The sequence below is a fragment of the Gymnoscopelus microlampas genome, assembly GCF_963454915.1.
Source record: "Gymnoscopelus microlampas genome assembly, chromosome: 5".
In the NCBI taxonomy this organism is placed as follows: domain Eukaryota; kingdom Metazoa; phylum Chordata; class Actinopteri; order Myctophiformes; family Myctophidae; genus Gymnoscopelus; species Gymnoscopelus microlampas.
The window spans coordinates 45763400-45784840 of NC_139942.1; the positions used below are offsets into that span (position 1 = coordinate 45763400).

General features: G+C 43.1%; 1 protein-coding gene across 1 annotated transcript in view; it reads left to right on the forward strand.

Moving 5' to 3' along the window:
- The window catches only part of LOC311046099 (collagen alpha-1(XI) chain-like), a 135426-nt gene that overhangs the window by 84308 nt on the left and 29677 nt on the right, over positions 1-21441 (forward strand). Inside the window, exons 40-46 of the mRNA XM_084058223.1 lie at positions 5646-5735; positions 10028-10081; positions 16233-16340; positions 16488-16595; positions 17371-17424; positions 18171-18224; positions 21116-21223. Of these exons, the coding sequence (XP_083914349.1) occupies positions 5646-5735; positions 10028-10081; positions 16233-16340; positions 16488-16595; positions 17371-17424; positions 18171-18224; positions 21116-21223 (576 nt within the window). The remainder of the gene's footprint in view (positions 1-5645; positions 5736-10027; positions 10082-16232; positions 16341-16487; positions 16596-17370; positions 17425-18170; positions 18225-21115; positions 21224-21441) is intronic.

The window sequence follows — 21441 nt, forward strand, 5'->3', positions numbered from 1 at the left end:
GATTTTAATTTGGAAATAATACCTAATACTTTAACACAACTCTAAAAAAACACTTTTTTTAAGCAAGGAGACTTGTAAATTTGAACAAATCAATACAGAAACTGAACAGGAGGTCTTGGCTTTTTGTTTTCACTGCCAAACAGAGCAATTTGCGTATGAGAGTGTAAGCACAGTGGTGCCTTGGCTAGCTCTGTTAATGATCTGGCTTTTCCCACTCTTGAACCTCTATTTAGCCTAATGGTAATTGGTGCGTATGGGATGGACGAGAGTTATTCAAAATGGTTTCTGTTGAAACCATTCGATTAACCCTCTCACACTCTAATCTCTTCTCTCTTTGTTATTTCTGCTCGATCACTTGCTGCTATTGACACGTATAATGAATTGGAAAATCAAGTGGACAATGGCAAGTCATTGGGCTCACTCCAAATTCACACCAACAGTAACGTCGATCTCCAGGCTTTTATTTTCTATCGCGTTTTGCTCAAAAATAAGAGCCTGGATCAGCCTGTTGACGTTCCTGGCATAGGAAGTTGGTGATTTCCCCAACCAATCCAGAGTGCAGTGGGCGTCGCTCCAAATGTTGTGACGTCAGGGCTCTCAATGCTGCACATTGGGGAGGAGCAGGGGCGGGAGCGCAGATTCTCTCTCCGGAGATTTTTAACCCGCCCCTCTAGACCAGATATAAGACGCGCTAGGGCAGCCTACACCAACAGTGATAGTGGTTTCCATTGAGCGTTTTTTTTTCTCTCCGCTAAATGAGTGTTTCCAAAACGTCCGAAACATCCATGTCACCTTGTGTGACATGGATGTGCGGACCCCTAATTCACACCTACTGCAAAAAAAACAAGGTTTCCGGCTATGAAAACCGATGAATATGAGATGTAAACTCAGAGAATTTACAAGAATTTACAAGAGTTTTCCACTCGGAAAACTCAAAGTTTTGTAGGTCGGTAAACTCCTGTATGGTACCAAATTAAGTATGCGTGACCCCCTGCTGGGGTTGCTGCCAGAAAATCACACCTTCAGCCCTGACCTAGATTTCCACAATTTGGTAGGGGGGAGATCCCCCCTCCCTATCTCGAGTAATGCTACTGAGCATGTGCAATAAGCCACGTATGATTGGCTGTGACGTAGGTGGGCATCCCGCCCTCATTTTGGGGGTCACATTGTGTGTGTGGGGGGGGGGGGCTCACAAGGTGACCCCCCCTCCTAGGGATCTTGGGGGGGGGGGGTGCCCCCCCCCTTATTTTATTTATATATTTATATATATATATATATATATATATATATATATATATATATATATATATATATATATATATATATATATATATATATATATATATATATATATATATATATATATATATAGATATGTTATGTATGCATTTATTTAGTTATATACACACACACACACATATACATACATGATTCTGAAAACAAATAGGCAACAATCTCAGTCAGGTAAATTGTGTTTATTGATAAAAAAAAACATATGAATATATATATATTTTCTTAAAGCGAACATTTGTTACTCAAATCTTTGTTTCTGGGGATTCTACAAATATCTTCTAAAACAGTAAAAAAAAAAAATCCCCAGGGGTCCTTGAGGGGGTTCCAGGGGGTCCCCAGCTAAATGATGGATAGGAACCAAATGGACCCTTATGGGTCTGTAACTCTGAGAGTGTACAAATGGAACCAAATGGACCCTTACGGGTCTGTAACTCTGAGAGTGTACAAATGGAACCAAATCTGCTCCAAAATCGTGGAAAATTTGTGCAAATCTTTGAATATATATATTTTCTTAAAGCGAACATTTGTTACTCAAATCTTTGTTTCTGGGGATTCTACAAATATCTTCTAAAACAGTAAAACAAAAAATCCCCATCTCCAAATGTTTTTTTCCAGGGACCCCCAGAAGTTGTACAAAACTCCCACAAAGGGGACAATAATAACAAAAAGAAATTGTAGTTCTGTCTCTGGCAGTGTCTCGCTGAACGGCCTCTCTTGTCTTTGGAGTCCCTCCACCAAACTGGACAACTTAGTTACTGTGTAAGAGAGCTAAAAATGAGCTGTTCTGTGCCAGTGTGTCTCGCCGCACGCGGTGGTGATGAAGGGAACGCGGGTCTCTTCGGTTGTCTTTCCTCTCCTGAAGCACCTGGCATAAAGCAGAAAGCTCCTCATCTCTCTCGGGTGGAGATGAAACAATCCACACCGCCCGTCCATCTACGATGCCGTCCTCTTCATCTGGGCCTGCGTGCGCCCACACGGCCCTTTCTCCATCAGACTCCAGACATGCAGTCCTGGTGGTCATCAACTGTAAAACATAGAATAGCAATTAAATTATGTATTACATTACCATTATTACAGGAACACAGAATGTAAAACAAAAAAACATCTTACAAACAGTTCCATATAACTTACCCTCAATCATCTCTGTCGGCTCTTCATTGAGGCATTCATCTTTTTCTTCTGGTCAGCATTCTCTGGTTGGTCCAGGCGATGGCTTCTTCTCAGAGACTCAAAGAGAGTCCTGCAAGCCGCTGAAATACAAGGAAAACACAATTAGGATCTATTTAGTTGTTTATCTACACAAACAACACAATTCCACATCTACACTGCTCTAAAAGAGAACCTACATGTGACTGCAATGTTTAACTGGCCCCAGTAAAAGTCTAAAAAGCAGTATATGTTAGTTGACTTGATTCCAGAGAAGCCAGTTTCAGAGTGCAGACTGCAGACTGTAGACACCTCCACCCCACCCCCGACCTGTTCAAAGCCTCCATCAAAACCTAGCATTTAAGCTTTTGAACTGTATGTGAAAGGCTAACACAATTACCTACTTAGATAAAAATAAAACAAATCAATAAATATGTTGTAGCACATGTAAAAGTTTCAGCTAATAGCTTAGCTAGCATACTATAATAATTCAACCAAGACAAGCAGGAAGAATACCCAAACTGAGCAGCATAAAACAGCATGAAAATAAAGTTTAGCTTGTGTTTAGCTTGATGTAAACAAGCCATAGGCTTTTTGGGGTTTAAAATCCTCTTAGCAGACCTTGTATTGAACTGTAGGTTACGTGCTCTTTTTTTTTAGCAAACTGCTAATAAAGTATTCAATCAAAATCAAACAAAGGAATACACAATAATCTATAACTTAAAGAGATCTGTACAGCATGTAAATCCACTTACTTTCTTAGTTTTCACTCCTCTCTGCTTGGCTCCTTTTCTGATTTGAATTTGGTGAACAAAGGGACTCAATGGGGTCCTGGAAGGGCCCAAATAAGGACCTTTAGCTGTCCTGAGAAATGCCTGACCAAATAAACAATAAATAAATAACAATAAAATACTAACTGAATACTAAATACAATGGGCTTGCCTGTCTTAAGGTAAATGTGTAATAATGCATAAAAGCAAACATCACCAGCCTTTATCAACATAACCTGTGCTGCTGTAAATGAACACCCGTCTCTCTCTCTCTCTCTCTCTCTCTCTCTCTCTCTCTCTCTCTCTCTCTCTGTCTCACACACACACACACACACACACACACACACACACACACACACACACACACACACACACACACACACACACACACACACACACACACACACACACACACACACACACACACACACACACACACACACACACACACACACACACACACACACACCATCCCCCTTCACACCTCAAGCAAGCTCGCTTGCTTAGGCTACTCCCCTGTCTGTCTTTGAGTGTCTTCCCACAGGTCCTGCAGGCTGGGCATTGGGTTTTCTGAAAAACTTGTGTCCAAAACAGTTACTTTTCAGGATTCCATTTAAAAAAGCATTTGATGCTTTTGTGTGACGCTGTAGTATGAAGAAGTAGGGCGTTTATCTAATAAAAAACATAAGTTTGAATATGGAGATAAGAGGTTTCTTTTCGACAACAGCGATATAGCAGCAACTAATTTGGTCTTCTTCAGTTTAGTCTTTGGTTTGCACACATCCACTCACTTACTGATTCTACAGACTAACACACTCCATGCCATTCTTTGTTATATTTAAGTTAAATATATGATATTATTGTATACACTTTTAAACCAGCCGCGTGTCTTCCTCCTTTTTGTTATGGCCTACGAGCCAGGTCGTAACAGTGTACAGTAGGTAAGATACCCGCAGCAGCACATAAAGCAGACATGTCCAAAGTCTGGCCCAGGGCCCAAGCGTGACACACAGGCAAAGGTGGACACACGCACGCACGCACGCACACACACACACACACACACACACACACACACACACACACACACACACACACACACACACACACACACACACACACACACACACACACACACACACACACACACACCATTAAGTCAGTCACCTATTCGGTGAACAGATATGGGAAATATTCTTATTCACTTAGATTATATATAAAAAAAAGATTAACAAATGAAGCCCTTTTTTAAGCCCTTAAAGGACAACTTTGTTTTTTTACAACCAATGTTTATGTTTTAGATTGTAATTAAAGTAAATAAAAGATGAGTGTTAAAAATTTCAAATTTACTGCTTTCTATAGTTTTAGCAATTTTCACAATCTTTTTTACAGTGTTTTCACAGTGGGCGGGGGCATTCTGTCCGGTGGCTAAATATGTATTTTTTTAACACATTAACCCGGCGTTTTCTTTATTATTATTTACAGTAGCTCTTCTAGCCCCCAATAACTCACATCTGGCCATCTCAGACAGCCGGACCTTTTTTATTGTGTAAAAAAGGCATATTTAGCCACCGGACAGAATGCCCCCGCCCACTGTAAAAAATATCGCAAAAAATGCTAAAACTATAGAAAGCAGTAAATGAAAAAAAAATTACACTCATCATTTATTTACTTTAATTACAAGCTAAAATATAAACCTTGGTTGTAAAAAAACAAAGTTGTCCTTTAACAAAAACATTGAAAAGTATAGTTTTGTTTTGTTCCATTTTTGCTTTGGTAATGGGGAGAGGGAGAGAGAGACCCCCTCTTTAAACAAAGAGTGAATTTGGATGTCAAAGGAAATGGCCAGTCTCCTGCTGGGTCTTTGTCTGGCAGAGGAACGGTAAATCACTGATTTCCAAAGTATATAGACGTATTTCACAGTAAACATTTTCAACTGTAAATTTCCAATTACGTACAAAAACACCAGCAAACTGCAGGTTTACTGAGCAACTGTAAATGCCCAAAAATGCCCATTAATGCCTCTTTTCTTGCAGTGAGCTAGCTCAGACCATATAGCCAACGGTCGCTTTCTCTCGCCGCAAACTTCAGTGAAACAGTTGAACTTTCCTCAACCTTTTCACACTGTTTTTTTGCTGTCCTGTCACAACGAATCACTCCTCGCCATAGACAATGCATGGACCAATTCCTCAAATCACAGAAGCGAAATTCCGGTCATGGTGTGATCTAAACCTGTACCTAAACCTGCCAGTATGGTTCTTTGATACAACGTAATACTATGACCTGACTGAATTGTCCCTTCCCTGTTCTTTTATGTATCACGTTGAACAGAATCAGTAGCGGTCGGTTATGTAAACAGAGAGTGATTTGCCGCTCAACTCATTGATTACCTGTTTGGATGTCCGATAAGCTGATGTTGTCTTCGGTCTCTTCCTGCAGGGTGATCCAGGTCCTATGGGTATCTCTGGGAAGGTGGGCCCCGCCGGGCTGAGGGGCTTCCCAGGTGTGAGAGGACTTCCAGGGGCCATGGTAAGACCAACAAGCACAGTAGACCCAAGCACAGACATGTATACATACAGTACAGTAGGCTAAACAGACACTCAGGAGTCAGAGGTCTACAGTACCACAAGCCATCGTAAAGCTTGGTTTATACTCAGTGGTGGAAAAAGTACTTACATTTTTTACTGAAGTAAAAGTATCAATACTGCAATGTAGAAGTACTCTGATAAAAAGTCTGGAATTCTAAATTTACTTTAGTACCAAAAGTAGAAAGTACTCTGTCTGCAGACGGTCCCATTTCACAAGTTTTCAAATGTATAAAACTCTTTGAAAATAGCAGATCGGCTATGTTCAAATGGCCGAAATGCTGAAGTGGGTAATGTATGTTTTGTAATAATAATCAAAATGTCCAAAGTTTAGAACTAAAGTTTTATAATTGTAGTGGAGTAAAAGTAAAAGTACTACAAACTGGAAATACTCCAATAAAGTAAAAAATACCTCAAAATTGTACTTATGTACAGTACTTGAGTAAATATACTTAGTTACTTTACACCACTGTTTATACTTAGTTGTGCAGTTGTGAGGTTATATAGTAAGTATAAATGAGGCACAAGTCCAACAGAGATGCATACACACAGGTATAACCTGTACATATACAGACATACTCGGGAGGCATTTACACCGATGAGCACATGCACAAACTCACACACACACACACACACACACACACACACACACACACACACACACACACACACACACACAAACAAACATGTACGCACGTGTTCACACAAGCAGACGTACACACAGACACCTGTGTGTGTGTGTGTGTGTGTGTCATCTCACACATCCCTAGAACAAACCCTGCCAAGTACAACACAGCTCCCAAACCTCAATTACCAAACTAACTACCTGCTGTTGAACCAAATGTTATCTTGGACGAGCGCCTGACTGAAAGCTATGAGAGACGTTCTAGTGGTGTTCTATATATCGTCGCTATCGGGCGGAAACCTCTGTTCTTCCAATAGATCCAATGTAGTTATTATTTTGTCACCAGCTCTTGTTAATACTTTAATATAAAAAAACAACAGGCACACTTCACCACTTTCACTTTCCCCTTAATTATTTTTTTAATAATAGCAAAAATGGCGCATCTGCAAGCTCACAACGCGCCACGATGCGACACGTTGTGAGCTTGTAGATCAGCTATTTTTGCTACCTTAGCACAGCACTGACGTGTGGCAATAATTTACAGGGGAAAAAAACAACATAAAAAGATACAAGGTTTATGTGGGAGGACTGAAATGCTCAACAGATCGAACCATGGAGGGTCGCACTCACAAATAAAAGTCCATAATTTGTATTGTTCCATATGCCTCATATTGAAAAGGATGACAAACGTTTCGCCAGCCTTCATCAGTGGGAATAAAAACAGTGTGTGCTGTTCTTTTAAGGAGAGGCAATCGCAATACCAGGTGATCAATCACCATTAATGATAGTGATGACACCTCCCACCTGAAAGATGTCTAGGGTAATATGGCTTAATGAGCATACTCATTGACTTGAAGCTAGAACGAATAAAACACATTCACGTGGGCATTAAGTGTATAGTCAGACATTGCATAACAAGTTCCAAAAACCACAGACATAACCACGTACATAAATCAGAGTTCAACTGTTGGTTGATAATAAGGCATAGGTTAGACCTATTGGACGACTCATGTAGAAATCAACAAGGTACTCAGATACTCAAGTATCTCTTGATTTTTCTTATGATTGTCCGGTCTATAGGGTTTTAGAGGCCATATCATTACCTTGACGTCATTCATAATAATAAAGGAGACTTGTTACACTCTTCATACTGTATATAGGATATATATAGTTTTTAGGGTATGCATCCAAAAGCATTCCCGTTGTAAATTAGAAGCAATCTTTCATAGTTGCCACCTCTCCGATTGAGCCACGCCTTTTGCCACTGAGACGTTCAAAACTACCATGCTGACATGAACACTGAATTCCAAATGCACGAAGGCGTCATGTAATGATTTGGATTTTCTGTTATTATATTGAAACAATGACACTAACTACTTAGTCATTTAGCTACTTATGTTATTTAGAGTGACATATTGACATAATATAGAAAAACACTAGAAATTCATGGAAATTAATCATGATGATGTTCGTCAAAACTAACTGTACTCAAGCCCATAACATGGCGGGAGCGCGACATGCAATGCCTCCTACTCCCAGGGTTAGGTTTGAGTTCCGATATTAGAAAAATAAAAGGTTTGAGTTCCGATATTAGAAAAATAAAATAGAAGCACGTCCTTGAATGCCAGTGAAAAGTTCAAGGTAACAGGGAATGAGTTGTGGGAGCAAATATCAGAACATCTCTGGTTGAGTCACCATTTCAAGGGCGACCGTCAGGACAGCACACAGCGCGGCAGAGACTTATTACAGCTGTTATGTGTTTCTCCCCCCATGTGTGGGGTGCTGACCTTCTCCGCATGCAACATGCATGCACGTGTAACACATTTCATTTCTGTGTACACTCACTCACACGTACCGAACGAGCTAGCACGCATGACTCACTCTGGGATACATGATGCACACGAGTAGACTGGTACTGTACACAGAACACTAAAACATTGTTAACCCATTTAGACCCGAGGCCGATTCTAAAAACGCCTTCTAAATCCTGACCTAAGTTTTCTGAAAAACTTCAAATATCTATTCAAAAATTACAAAAATGGTATGTTGCTACAGTATATACTGTACATAGCAACAAGAACCCCAAAAGGGGTTCCCGTCTTGAAAGGTATAGTTACAAATAGGGGTTCCCGCCCTAAATGACTGTCTTTACTTATATTTAACAACATGCACACACACACACACACACACACACACACACACACACACACACACACACAAATAATCACTGCAAATCAATCCAATGTGTGAGCATGCACAAACACACAAATAGACAAGTACGCACAAATCTTTTCTCACTCGATCTTGGGCGAGCATGCACTAACGCGTGTGTGTGCACACATGCACGCACGCTGCGACACGCACACACGCTGCGACACACGCACCCACCCACAGACACACACACACACACACACACACACACACACACACACACACCTACTTGAGCATGCATGCAAAGAGCGTCTCCCTCCTATCTCAGACAGGCATGTGCACAAAGAAAAACACAAGCGCATAAACACATCATCTCGCCTCTCCATCGTGGGGTGATCAGAGGCGCGCTAGCAACACCTGAGCCAATAAATAACGCTTTGTGTGTGTGTGTGTGTGTGGCTGTGCTGCCCCGGTAAGTGGGATCCTTCCAGCTTTCTAAAGCACCAAGGTATTAAACAAAAAAAGTGAAAGCCATTGCATTGTGGGGAACTGTTTGGCAACTACCACGCCTTTCTGGCTCTGACTGGAGCGTGGTACAGTATGAGGCTTTAAATTAGTTATTATAATGAAAGTCTTTTACGGCTGCGGGGCGAACAACATTTTCCATATGCCATCTTAGCTGCTCGGTGCCATGAGTCGGGGGCCAGGCGCTTGCATGCGTTAGCTTGGAGGAGAGGAGATGACAGGGGGCCACAGATTGATGGGCGCCCCCCCCCCCCCCCCCTGCTGAGCACCATATACTCACTGGGGGGGCTTCTGGCTCCTAGTGGTTGCTTGATAACGAGGTGTAATCCAGAGACTGTGCTGTAAGACGAACGGCTCTGTAGTATACACCATGTCGATCGATTCCAACGATACACCAGCACAGCCGGAATCACGCGTGATGTGCACGTGACGCGTGTGTGTAAAAGCCTAAACACGTAAACAAACATCGGGGTGGATTAACGCGTATACACAGGCACGCCGCCCACGCGTCAATACGCGCATGCAGCACGAGCAGCAGACACCTCGCGAGCACAGGCGTAAAATGCGCACACACACACACACACACACACACACACACACACACACACACACACACACACACACACACACACACACACACACACACACACACACACAAGCAGCATGACGTGCTCATTCACCCACACAGACCCCCTGCAAAGCGAACACAGGCATACTGTGAAACGAGCACACCACCCGAGTGTGCAAAGACACACACTGACATACGCACACAAACACGTACTGCACACACACACACAAGCATGCACAAGCACACGTTAACATTTAAGAGCCCATTTGACAAGCAGGCTACAGTACCAGTGCTCTTTGGACAGCATTGAGCTGTGGCCCCGCAGTGCAGCCAGCGCTAACCTCTCTCCTGTCTCCTTTACTTCCAGGGTCCAGGTGGCTTGAAGGGAGGAGAAGGCCCTCAGGGAGCAGGGGGCCCCAACGTAAGTATCCCGTTACCATGGCTACTGTTACCTCACCTCTCCAGGAGGAGGACTGTCTGTGCACATTTGTTCTTTTTTTTTTGGAGGAGGGAGGGAACAGCATGTACAGTAGTAGTAGTGCACGAATGTTGCAGCAAGGGGATAATGATGATACTCCCTGTAGGAGAGAAGATAAGGAGTGTGGGTGTGTGTGTGTGTGTGTGTGTGTGTGTGTGTGTGTGTGTGTGTGTGTAGGAAGGTGTCACACCAGATTGCTAGGTAATAAAGGCACAATGTTGAAGTCCCCGGTCTTCAAAACGTTTGGATCAAAGTGCCATCATCATGCAGATTCAGAAACGCTGTCACCTGTCAGAGTTGGGTCCAAAAAGTTATCAGCGTTTGTCTCTGTGCCTTGAAGGTTTAATCAGGATGATCGTTAACACATATTAGCATTTTGGCATATTAGCATTTATATTGGTGTTTCATCCCGTTATTTAATTCTCATCCATATCAATCACAATTATCCTCCCTTAGCCTCCTCAAGCCCCCTTTATAGCCTTTATAGCTTTATTTCGAAAGCCCCCCCCCCCCCCCCCCCCCCACACACGCACACACGCACACACTCTCTCACTCTTTGCCAATCGTTCCTTCTAAGCCTAATTTGTGCTCCGTCGTGTGACGGCGTCGCATCGAGAACGGGCAGGAATAGCAGACCTACAAGCTCACAACGTGTCGCACCTGCTGCGTGGTTTTTGAGCTGGTAGGCCGGCTATTTCCGATGCGCGACACCGCCATGCGACAAAGTATGGATCGGGCTTAACTCGTCTGCTGTAAACTGAGTCACACTCCGCTTGTTCGTGAGTGGCTTTTGACAAAAAAAAACTGAAAACGACAAGGGTGGCACAGCAGAGTAATCCTCAAAGAAGTGGGACGATTTCTCTCTCTCTCTCTCTCTCTCTCTCTCTCTCTCTCTCCAGTGGTGGAAAAACTACTCACATTTTTTTTTAAGTAAGACTATCAATATTGCGATGTAGAAATACTCTGTTACAAGTAAAAGTCCGGAATTCTAAATTTACTTGAGTAAAAAGTACAGAAGTATTGGTATATAAATGTACCAAAAGTAGAAAGTACTCATTATGCAGAATGTCCCGTTTTCAAATGTATTAAAATCTTTTGAAAATAGCAGATCTACAAGCTCACAATGTCGCATCGTGACGCATTGTGAGCTTGTAGATAGGGTTAGGGTTAGGGTTGTATATAGGGCTGAAGTGGGTAATGTATGTTGCGTAATAATAATCAAATTCTACAAAGTTACTAGTAACTAAAGTTTTCAAAAAAACAAATTGTGGAGTAAAGGTACAATGTTTCCCTCTGAGATGTAGTGGACTAGAAGTAAAAGTACAGAAAATTGGAAATACTCCAGTAAAGTAAAAAAATACCTCAAAATTTAACTTAAGTAGAGTACTTGAGTAAATGTACTTATTTACTTTACACCACTCTCTCTCTCTCTCTCTCTCGCTCTCTCGCTCTTTCGCTCTCTCCGGTCTTTTTGAGGCTCCTGGCCACTGATGTGTGGAAGTGTCTCCTCCAGCTCCGTAGAGAGATCTGTACAGAGAGAGAGCGGCTGGCTGGCTGGTTGACTAGCTGACAGGCAGCTTTGAAGAGTCTGACATTTTGTTCAAGCGATAAGCGCTGGCTTCCGATAACTGCCTCTGCCTTCCCCTCCCTTTCACCAGAGCCAGATTAGATAAAACGGCAGATATGCAGGGCACGCATAATGAAAGAGAGGGTGCTGGTGGGTGGCTGTGGTGTCGGCGGGGGGGAGAGGGGGGGAGGGAGTCTTGTTTTTGAATAGAGCAGAGCAAATTATTATTTTCTTTTGAATTTTATTTGATAGGGATGATGCAATTTAAGTTCCCATACAGCATGAGAAGTACACAGCTGCACAGAGAGTTTATAGCTGTTTATAGCACATGTTCAACTCTTGTCCCTACAGTAGTTTGACTTTACACGCAGTGTCGTTAAAGCAGGTTTCATTGTCATAAAATCACAATGCAGTGCAGATATGGAAGCACGACAAAGTTCGCATACCAAAATGCCTTGGTTGTGAAGTGTTGTGGAAATTAAAAACAATTGAGACGTCAATTAGCAATACTTTTAGCTAAAAATAGGTACAGTTCTGGTTTGCTTTCAGCCAGTACGTAACCTTTTGTTGTAAAAGATTTTATATCTGGAATTAATTTTCATTGCGGTTGTTAGTGTGTTCCAAAAATTGACAGCCCTTTTATGGAGAAAGCTGATTGTACAAATTTAGTTGTAGGATGTGTAATGTTACATCTGCCATTCACCATGTTACTGTATTTATGAGGTTGTTTTACTATGTTACTTTCCTGTCTTTATGTATGAGATACTATAGTTGTCTCCGCCAGGCCGAAAGGCATGGCGAGAGAGTATGTTTTCCACCCCGTCCGTCCGTCCGTGTGTGTGTGTGTCCGTGTGTCCGTGTGTCCGTGTGTCCGTGTGTCCGTCCGTCCTGTCTGTGTGTTACCAGCTAATCTCTGGCACCGTTGGCCCGTTCGCTCCCAAACTGTGCACACACACTCCCTGGATGCCAATTCAGAACCTCTGCCCCACTTGTTTCACATGGGCCTGTTATAGCGCCACCAGGAGGCCGATTAGTGCAAAACCCATTTTTTTACATTACTCCTACAGATTTTATCCAAACGTCATGCAAATCGGTACACAGTATCTCTATAGTCATGTGATCAACACGGATCTGTCCGATTTCCTATATTCCATCCTCATTGCCTATGGTTGGCTTCCAAAGTTTGCAGGATTGGTCCGTTTTGAACAAAAAGCCTCAAACTATGCACGCAGCTTGCGATTTCCGTGGAATTTCACACGCACATTCCCACTAGGCCGAGGAAGAAATGCCACCCTTTTCACATTGGCCTGTTATAGCGCCACCAGCAGGTCTAATTTAGCAAAACACATTTTTGGAACAAAATGCCTCAAATCATGAATGCAGTGTCCGATTGCCTTGCAAGACCTAAGAATAAATGGCACCCTTTTCACATATGCCTATTATAGCGCCACCAGAAGGCCAGAATAACGTACCTGACCTGGCGGAGACCTGTGCTCCGAGGAGCACTTTTTCTAGTTCTACTCTGTTATTTATTGTCTTGTCTTTTTTAATGTCATAATCTCTTGTTTCTGTAGCGTGAGGCACGTTGATGTTCAAGTACACCCCCTAGACATGACGCCAGTGTGTCGCAATCCAACCCTTGATGCATGAGTGTCAACAGGGAGGGATTGGGTCCCATTTTTATAGTCTTTGGCATGACCCGGCCGGGGGATTGAACCCCCCCGACCTCACAATCTCAGGGTGTTCACGCTTCTAATAACCACAAGGCCACTGAGTTGAGTTGTCATTATAAATGGGGTAGTTTTACTCTGTTAGTGTCTTGTCTTCATATAAAATGAGGTAGTTGTACTCTGAAGTGGTACTATTGGCTTGCATGTGCATGATGGACTGTTTCCACAGGATATGATAACGGCGTCGAAACAGAGGGTGGTGTGACTAAGTACAATGCCCCCACACACTAGAGATGTGATATTTTACTCCATTGATTTCCCTGCCAGTGATTGCACTCTGTGTGTGTGTGTGTGTGTGGGGGGGCGCATGAGAGAGAGAGAGGGAGAGGATGAGGGGAAAGCCAGAAAGGAGGAGAGGAGTTAGTGAAAGTGTGCGAGCGTGTGTTTGTGTGTGTGTGTGTTTTAAAGCATCGCCCATGCATCAGTGACCACCAGGCCAGTTAATTTAGAGTAGATGCCAGCGTACAATCCCATCAACAAGAACCAGAGGGAGGGAGGGAGGGAGAGCGAAGAGAGAGAGAGAGAGAGAGAGAGAGAGAGAGAGAGAGAGAGAGAGAGAGAGAGAGAGAGAGAGAGAGAGAGAGAGAGAGAGAGAGAGAGAGAGAGAGAGAGAGAGAGAGAGAGAGAGAGAGAGAGAGAGAGAGAGAGAGTGTGCATGTTTGAGGGGGTATTGAGTACTGAGTCAGAGTAACTGTGTGCATATGTGGGCGTGCATGTGTAATGATGTGTGTGTGTGTGTGTGTGTGTGTGTGTGTGCGTGTGCTTGTGCAGGCAGGTTGGCAGGCTAACATGGTCAGTCTGGAGTTGTGTGTCACACAGGACATTGTTTGTCAAGAACCAGACCAGGTGGCATCTCACGCCAGCATCTGAATCACAGTATAGATGCGCTCCCCCACTTCTAAAAGTAGTGCTACACCCCTCAAGGACACAGTGATGGTTGCTATGATTTTGGCCCCCTGCACAGCTAGGACTGGAGCACACACCTGGGCACAGTACACACAAAGTTAATAAGAAAGTCAGTACAAAGACTTCCAGAAGGGAAGCACAAAAACAAACACACATATTCTATTTCTAGATCAGAACTCTCTCTTATATCCACCCTGCTGTTCCCACCCCACACAGGCTGCTCTCACTGCAGGCACGGCTTCCAATGGTTTCCATTGAAGTTTTGGTCTAATCTTTAGTTCAATAAAGGGAGATCAAGTTGAAGCGAAACAAATGTATTGAAATGATAATAAAGTTCAGTAAAGTTGTGGCGATTAGACTCCGTTAGGAGAGAGAGAGAACCCCCCATGGAGTCTAGTGGTGGTGCATATTATTAATGGGTCGTTCATGATCGATTTGTTCAAAAGAACTAGTTCTTTGGCGTGAATGTGAACGAACCCGTTCACTTCCTGAAGCTGTTAAGTTCACGCTTTTGTTCATGCCCCCCCCCCCCCCGTACACAGGACGGGAGGGCGGGCCGTTCCCGCGACAGACAGACAGAGGTGTGGTTGAGTTGTTTTTCACTAGACATGAACGAATCATTTGAACGAATCATTTGAACAGATCATTGCCGTGAACGTGAACGAAATCCTTCGTTCACTGAAATGGACGTTTTTTTTCCCACCACTAGTGCAGATGAAACCTCCTTCCTACTGAACTCCTGGACAATGTAGACCAAGGAGGTGCTGGGGTAGGAGGTGGGTTGCTCAGCCCTCGATAGAATGACAAGTGATATATCAGTGACAAAGGAGCCCATTGCCTGATTGGCTGACTGCAAATTGAAATAATCTGATCGGCTAGTAGAGCTCACGCATAGAATTGTGATCGAAAGGTTTCGACAGCGTGGGAACGAGGACGTGACATGGTTGAAATACCCAGAACAGAAATGAAGTGCAAAAAACAGCTAGTGTGAGAGAAAGATCTTTATTGCACTTTCGCGGAATCTTCATTTTGAAGCTTTACAATCCATAACTTTCATGTCCTCCTATAACCAGGATTTGAACCTGGGTCTCTCCAGCATGAGAGACTATAGATTTCTACCACTCTTCTAATAAGGCATCTTTGTTTTGGCCGGGGAGATATTATTATATACTGCGCCATGGGCAGTACTACTGGTCAATGAGTAGGCATAATGTGTGTATGCATTTTACAGTGAAGGAGTATAGGGGACCACCTCCAAACACTGCATATATGTACTAGTGCTACGTATATATTGTATTAACATACTCTACCATACAGCTTGGTTAAAATAACATTGTGTTCGTTAAAATACGTCCCGGATTGTAAGCTTTAACCCATTCAATCCGGGAACGCTTCTGTGTTCATTTTTCTTTTGGCTATTCAAAAATAGCAGATATACAAGCATATATATCTGCTATATAGCTCATATTAGTGCGGCACCGAGTTCCGCACTATATGAGCTTGTAGATCTGCTATTTTCAAAAAATCTTGAACATTTGTGCAAATCTTTGAATATATATATTTTTAAAGAGAACATTTGGAACTCAAATCTTTGCACCTGGAGGTCCCTGGAACAAAATATTTTACAAATGTTAGCTTTACAAAAAATATATTTTCATAGATTTCCACAAATTTTCACGATAAAAAAGAAAATGGCAGATATACAAGCTCATGAGCTTGTATATCTGCTATTTTTGAATAGCCAAAGACATCTAAAATGACAGAGATGTGTTTCCGGTCTTAAGGGATTAAAGTCATGTTTTGCCAGCCCCGGTTTAGTAGTCTTAGTTTTCGTGATCTAAACTACTGGCTTGGAGACCATGTCTGATGGTTCTTTGTTCCTGGATAACAGGGTTCTCCCGGAGAGAGAGGTCCTGCCGGACCCGGTGGTCCCATTGGCCAGACAGGACGCAATGGACCCCAGGGACCCCCTGGCCCCGCTGGTGAAAAAGGAGGACCTGTGAGTATATACGCGTCTCTCACCAATTCCCTCTCTTTCTCTCTTTCTTTACTGGCCTTCTCTCTCTTTGTGTCCCTCTCCCTGCTTCAGTCTCTGTCTTTGTGATAGCCAAAGATGAAAACATGCTTGTTGTGTCTTTGTTTTTAGGGAGAGAAAGGTCCCATGGGTCCTGCTGGTCGAGATGGCATCCAAGGCCCTGTTGGTTTACCTGGTCCCGCGGGCCCTCAAGGGCCACCCGGAGAGGACGGTGACAAGGTATAGTAGATCATTTGCGTGGCTGTGCTGCACCCTTAACCAGAATCCTGTGGTTTAATGTGTATTCTAGAGAATTCATTATTTTACCTTATGGAGAGGCAATTAGTGAACCCCGTCTTAATTTGGTGAAGTGTAATGAAACATTAGAGCGACTTGCCTGCTAGAGAAGCACTCGGTGTTCTATTGGCATCTCTGTAATTAGCACCTTCTGAAAAAGTAATCTTTATCCTGTATCCTTAATGAATTCACTGATACTTTGATCATAGCCGCAGAGCATCAGGATTTCCATTCTACAAAATGTCACACTTTCCACTTACAGTACAAACCTCAAGAATGCAAATGAGATCAACAAATGCAATGATTTCATGTAGCCGTTATGCTGGCATTGTCTTAATTCCTAGACTTTCAGAACAGCGTGTCCGCATCTAATGCACTTGAACAGGGATTAGCGTCTCTTTGAGCATTTTGTCATCATAAGTGTTCCAACTCAATCGGGTCACGTCTCCTCATCACGTCATGTCATCGGCGATGGTGCCAAAGTTATACACGGAGCCAAGTAATCAATTAATTGCAAACACTTGCCCAACATCTTTGTGGGACAATCGGATTAGACTCTCCAAGAGTAATATTTACTGAGCCAATCACGGTCAAGGTGACATCTAATGATTTTGAACTGAAGACTAAACATCGGTTGGGGTTGTTTTAAGATGTGAACTGTTGTGTGTGTGTGTGTGTGTGTGTGTGTGTGTGTGTGTGTGTGTGTGTTGCTCTGCAGGGTGAGGTCGGTGAGCCTGGACAGAAGGGAAGCAAAGCAGACAAGGGTGAACAAGTATGTGTGTTTTTTTTGTCTTTTCTTTCAAATGGCAAGTTCCTATGGGTTCTTATTATTATCATTTTTTTGCACCCTTCTCAACTCCTTAACTGGGACTTGACGCAGATTTCCCCTGATAACAATAAATGTAGAATAAACAGGTTGTTATTTGCTAGTGGCACATTGAAGAAAGGTTCATGTAGAATATAGAATATTAACCAGAGTGCTGCCCTGGTGAATCAGGCAGATATGGTGGTATGTGAACTATATATAGATAGTTATTTATACTGTATGTACTGTGTGGATACAATGCAGTCCATGGAGTTCAGAATTATTCCAAGTTGGCAAACAGCATCAGTGACACCCACAAGGATTGATCACTTCCTCGTCCATGTTTGACACAGAAGCACATTGTTGTTATGAATGGAAGCATCCGTTCTATACTTTTCTGGATCACACTCCCCCCAAAAAAACAGAAATGCATTTAAATGTTTAATCCATTTTGGAGATAGATAGGGGGTGGAGTGACGGCAGGCCTGAGGCCACGGTGTTAAATATTCTCTTTTGTCAAGTACCATTCCAATCCATTTTCTGAATCTCCTTAGAACCAGAATAAATCACGAGCCGTATGCCGCAGGAGTTTTATGAGATACATTTGTTGTCCGTGACAGATGCAGACTACAGCACATCAAACATAAATCCACAAACTTTCTGAGCTTCCTTGTTTCTAACTGTGAATATGTCCCTGTCCTCCATGTTTACAGGGACCTCCAGGTCCAGCTGGTCTTCAGGGCCCTGTCGGAGCTCCCGGTCCAGCTGTGAGTACCCGTTTTGCCATGTCCATGTCTGGGAAGTTGCTTGGAAATATTGGTAGTTGCCGGTTGCGTTTTTTTGGGCTTGTTTCACATGCGGCCCCCACTTTCACTTAATGCGGCCTGCAGGTTAATATCGGAATACTGATATATTATTGATTTCAGCTGTTACAATTCCAAACGTGCAAACATGACCCACTTTAATTACTTCAGTCTATATTAGTAGCTTAATGACTAGTATTAAAATTCTATTGTATTTTTATGTCCAATGTATTTGTATTTAAGTTCATAAAGTTAACATAAGTATAACTATATGCATTTGAAATTAAATAAAAATATTACTTTTCAGGATTCCAATAAAAACATAGCAAAACAAATCTGGATTCCAATCCAAAAATAGCAGATCTACAAGCTCAACCTTGTAGATCGGCTATTTTTGCTACTTTTGTGTGACATAGAATGGCCCGTCAGTATTATGCAATGTGGCCCTCTGGAGTGAGTGTGGAAATATAGTGGCCCTCGCCATCATCAAAGTTGCCCACCCCTGCACTAGAACTAGCAAAAATCCATACACCAACCCCATACTGCACATAGCATCTCACTCACTACCGCTTCAGGATAAGTCATGTGGTGTTAAACGCCCCTAGGCGTTATGGCCTCAACATCCATTCGTTCTGCAGAGCTACAGAATGTAGGGGCTTTGATGATGAGATCCATCACCACTAGGTTAAACACACACCAGCTGAAGAACGCATGAGTTCATGCCGTGTTGTGCTGTAATGTAATGTTCTGTCTGCTGACAAACATTCATGCCTTCATGACTGTGTTTGAGTTCCTGCAGGGGTCTTCAATGTGTTTTCAGGCCAAGGACCCCACTAGCTGAGGGGGTGGATGAAGCAGGGACCCCCACTACATTTGTATTCATGTGTTTTCAGACATTTAACCACTTAAAGCTTCAATACTTTGTCAACTTGACCGTTGGCTCTGTACTTGGTCTGCTCTTTTTTCCCCCTACACCAAACCTCCTTGCCGAAAATAGCCGATCTACAAGCATACAACGCCTCGCGCTGCGAGGCGCTGTATGCTTGTAGATCTGCTATTTTCAGCTAATGTTCTCCTCAGAATAGGGATGATAGTGGTTAGTGTAAAATAAAAATCCCTATCACACAAATATTTTGCGGACGCCCTGTAGTTACCCTGAGGACCCCCTCTTGAAGACCCCTGTTGAAGAGGTACTTGCTAATGTTAAACCGTAATGCTACTGAATAGCATTTGTATACTGTAAATACCGGTGACCTCGCTTTATGTGTACTAACATCACAAAACCATTAATTCTTGACAGGGACCGCTTTCCCTCCCGAAGCTTTTATTAATAAACCAGCAAGCCGGTTTTAAAATATTTTTTTCCTCAATCCTGCCAACTCCCAAACACAGAGCGGTAGTCTCCCTGCTACACACTGGGGGCTGACTAAAAATGTCCCTGTTTGGCAGGAGCTCCTGGTGCTCTTTCAAGTGCTGACAAGCGTTTGAACTGAAAACTCCCCCAGAATGTCAGCTCTTCATTCTATGGCCTCCCTCTCCTCTCCTCACCACCACCACAGCATGGTGTCAGTATTTTTTCACGCGTACTTACAGGTACGGTACGGATGTGCACGTGTGTCCACCACGCTACTCTAGAACGCGTCCCCCCTCAATTCGTGAGCCCCAGCCAAGTACCCAAATGGCTACTTTGCATAACAGGTTTACAAGTGAGTGTGTAAAATGCTTGCTTCTACAGGCTACATGGTAAGCAACACAGCCGGTATGCTGCCAGTATGTATCCTATCTAAATTACATGCAAAAATGCCTCAGCCACCGTCGAAGAAGAGAAATATACTTAGTCAAAGCAAATGTTTAGTTTCAGCTCCTATAATTCAAGGCATTCCTTCAGAAGATTTACAAAGATTAAGGGCCCTATACATACATGACTACTATTATAGTTTATATATTATAAGTAAAATAAAATGTGCGTGTTGTGTGGGCGCGCCATGCGTGCGCCGTGTGCGTGCGTGATATCATTAAAATAGCTTTCCACCAATAAAAAAATCACGATTACACCCCCTCTCCTCTCCTCTCCTCTCCTCTGCCCCCCCCCCCTGTCATCCTGTAGTCTTGTGCTCCTCTGTTGTTGTGAGGAACACGAGATACAGTCAGCAACATTTCCCGTCCTTTCCTCCCCTCCCCTCCCCTCCCCTCCCCTCCCCTCCCCTCCCCTCCCCCGCTACGTTCCCTGTAGCTTATACTCGTTCAGCCGATGCCATGTTTTTTTGACCCATGGATTGTGACATGGACACAAAAACAAACATCAGACAAAAATCATAACGCTGAGTATGCTCGCTGTATATACTGTATAGCAGCGATTCCCAACCTATGGGCCGGGGCCCACTGGTGGCCCGTGAGGAAATTGCAAGTGGGCAACCCAAAATAATTGGCAAAACACAAAGATTTTACTGATAATATAATCTTTTTTTTTTTCTTTTTCTATTTTTTCTTTAAAAACGTGAAAAATAGTTTTCATTGTGATACCGATAGATAGGAACTTAAAGTATTACTACGTTATTTTGATTGATCCAGACCAGAACACTCTCAATTGTTTGACCATTTAAATAAACATGCTCTGAACATCCAAGCGGGCCACCCATCTGACCACTTAACACGGTTAAGTGGTCAACTGGGATCAGAGATTTTCAAGTACAGTATACTCACTGTACATACAATATCAGCTTGTGATTTCATGCTTACAGCTTACAGTGCGGTATCTTTTCAGATGAGGGGGAAGAGCTGCTAGTGGAACCGACTGCATGGTTCCTGAGACATCAGTTGTCTCTGTCTTATGACCTTTGACCTCTCACACACAGGGCAGTGATGGTGAGTCGGGACCCAGAGGTCAGCAGGGCATGTTTGGCCAGAAGGGAGACGAGGGGTCACGAGGTTTCCCCGGCCTGCCAGGACCCATCGGACTGCAGGTAAGATGCTGCTGTAGTACAGTACAGTGTGGGTGCACCTTCTCACACATACAGTACAAACACACACACACACTCGCTCACACGCACATCTACACAATACTGTATATACAGTACCCTCTTCACACACATGCGCTAGCACAAATAAACATGGATACACACACACACACACACACACACACACACACACACACACACACACACACACACACACTGTACAT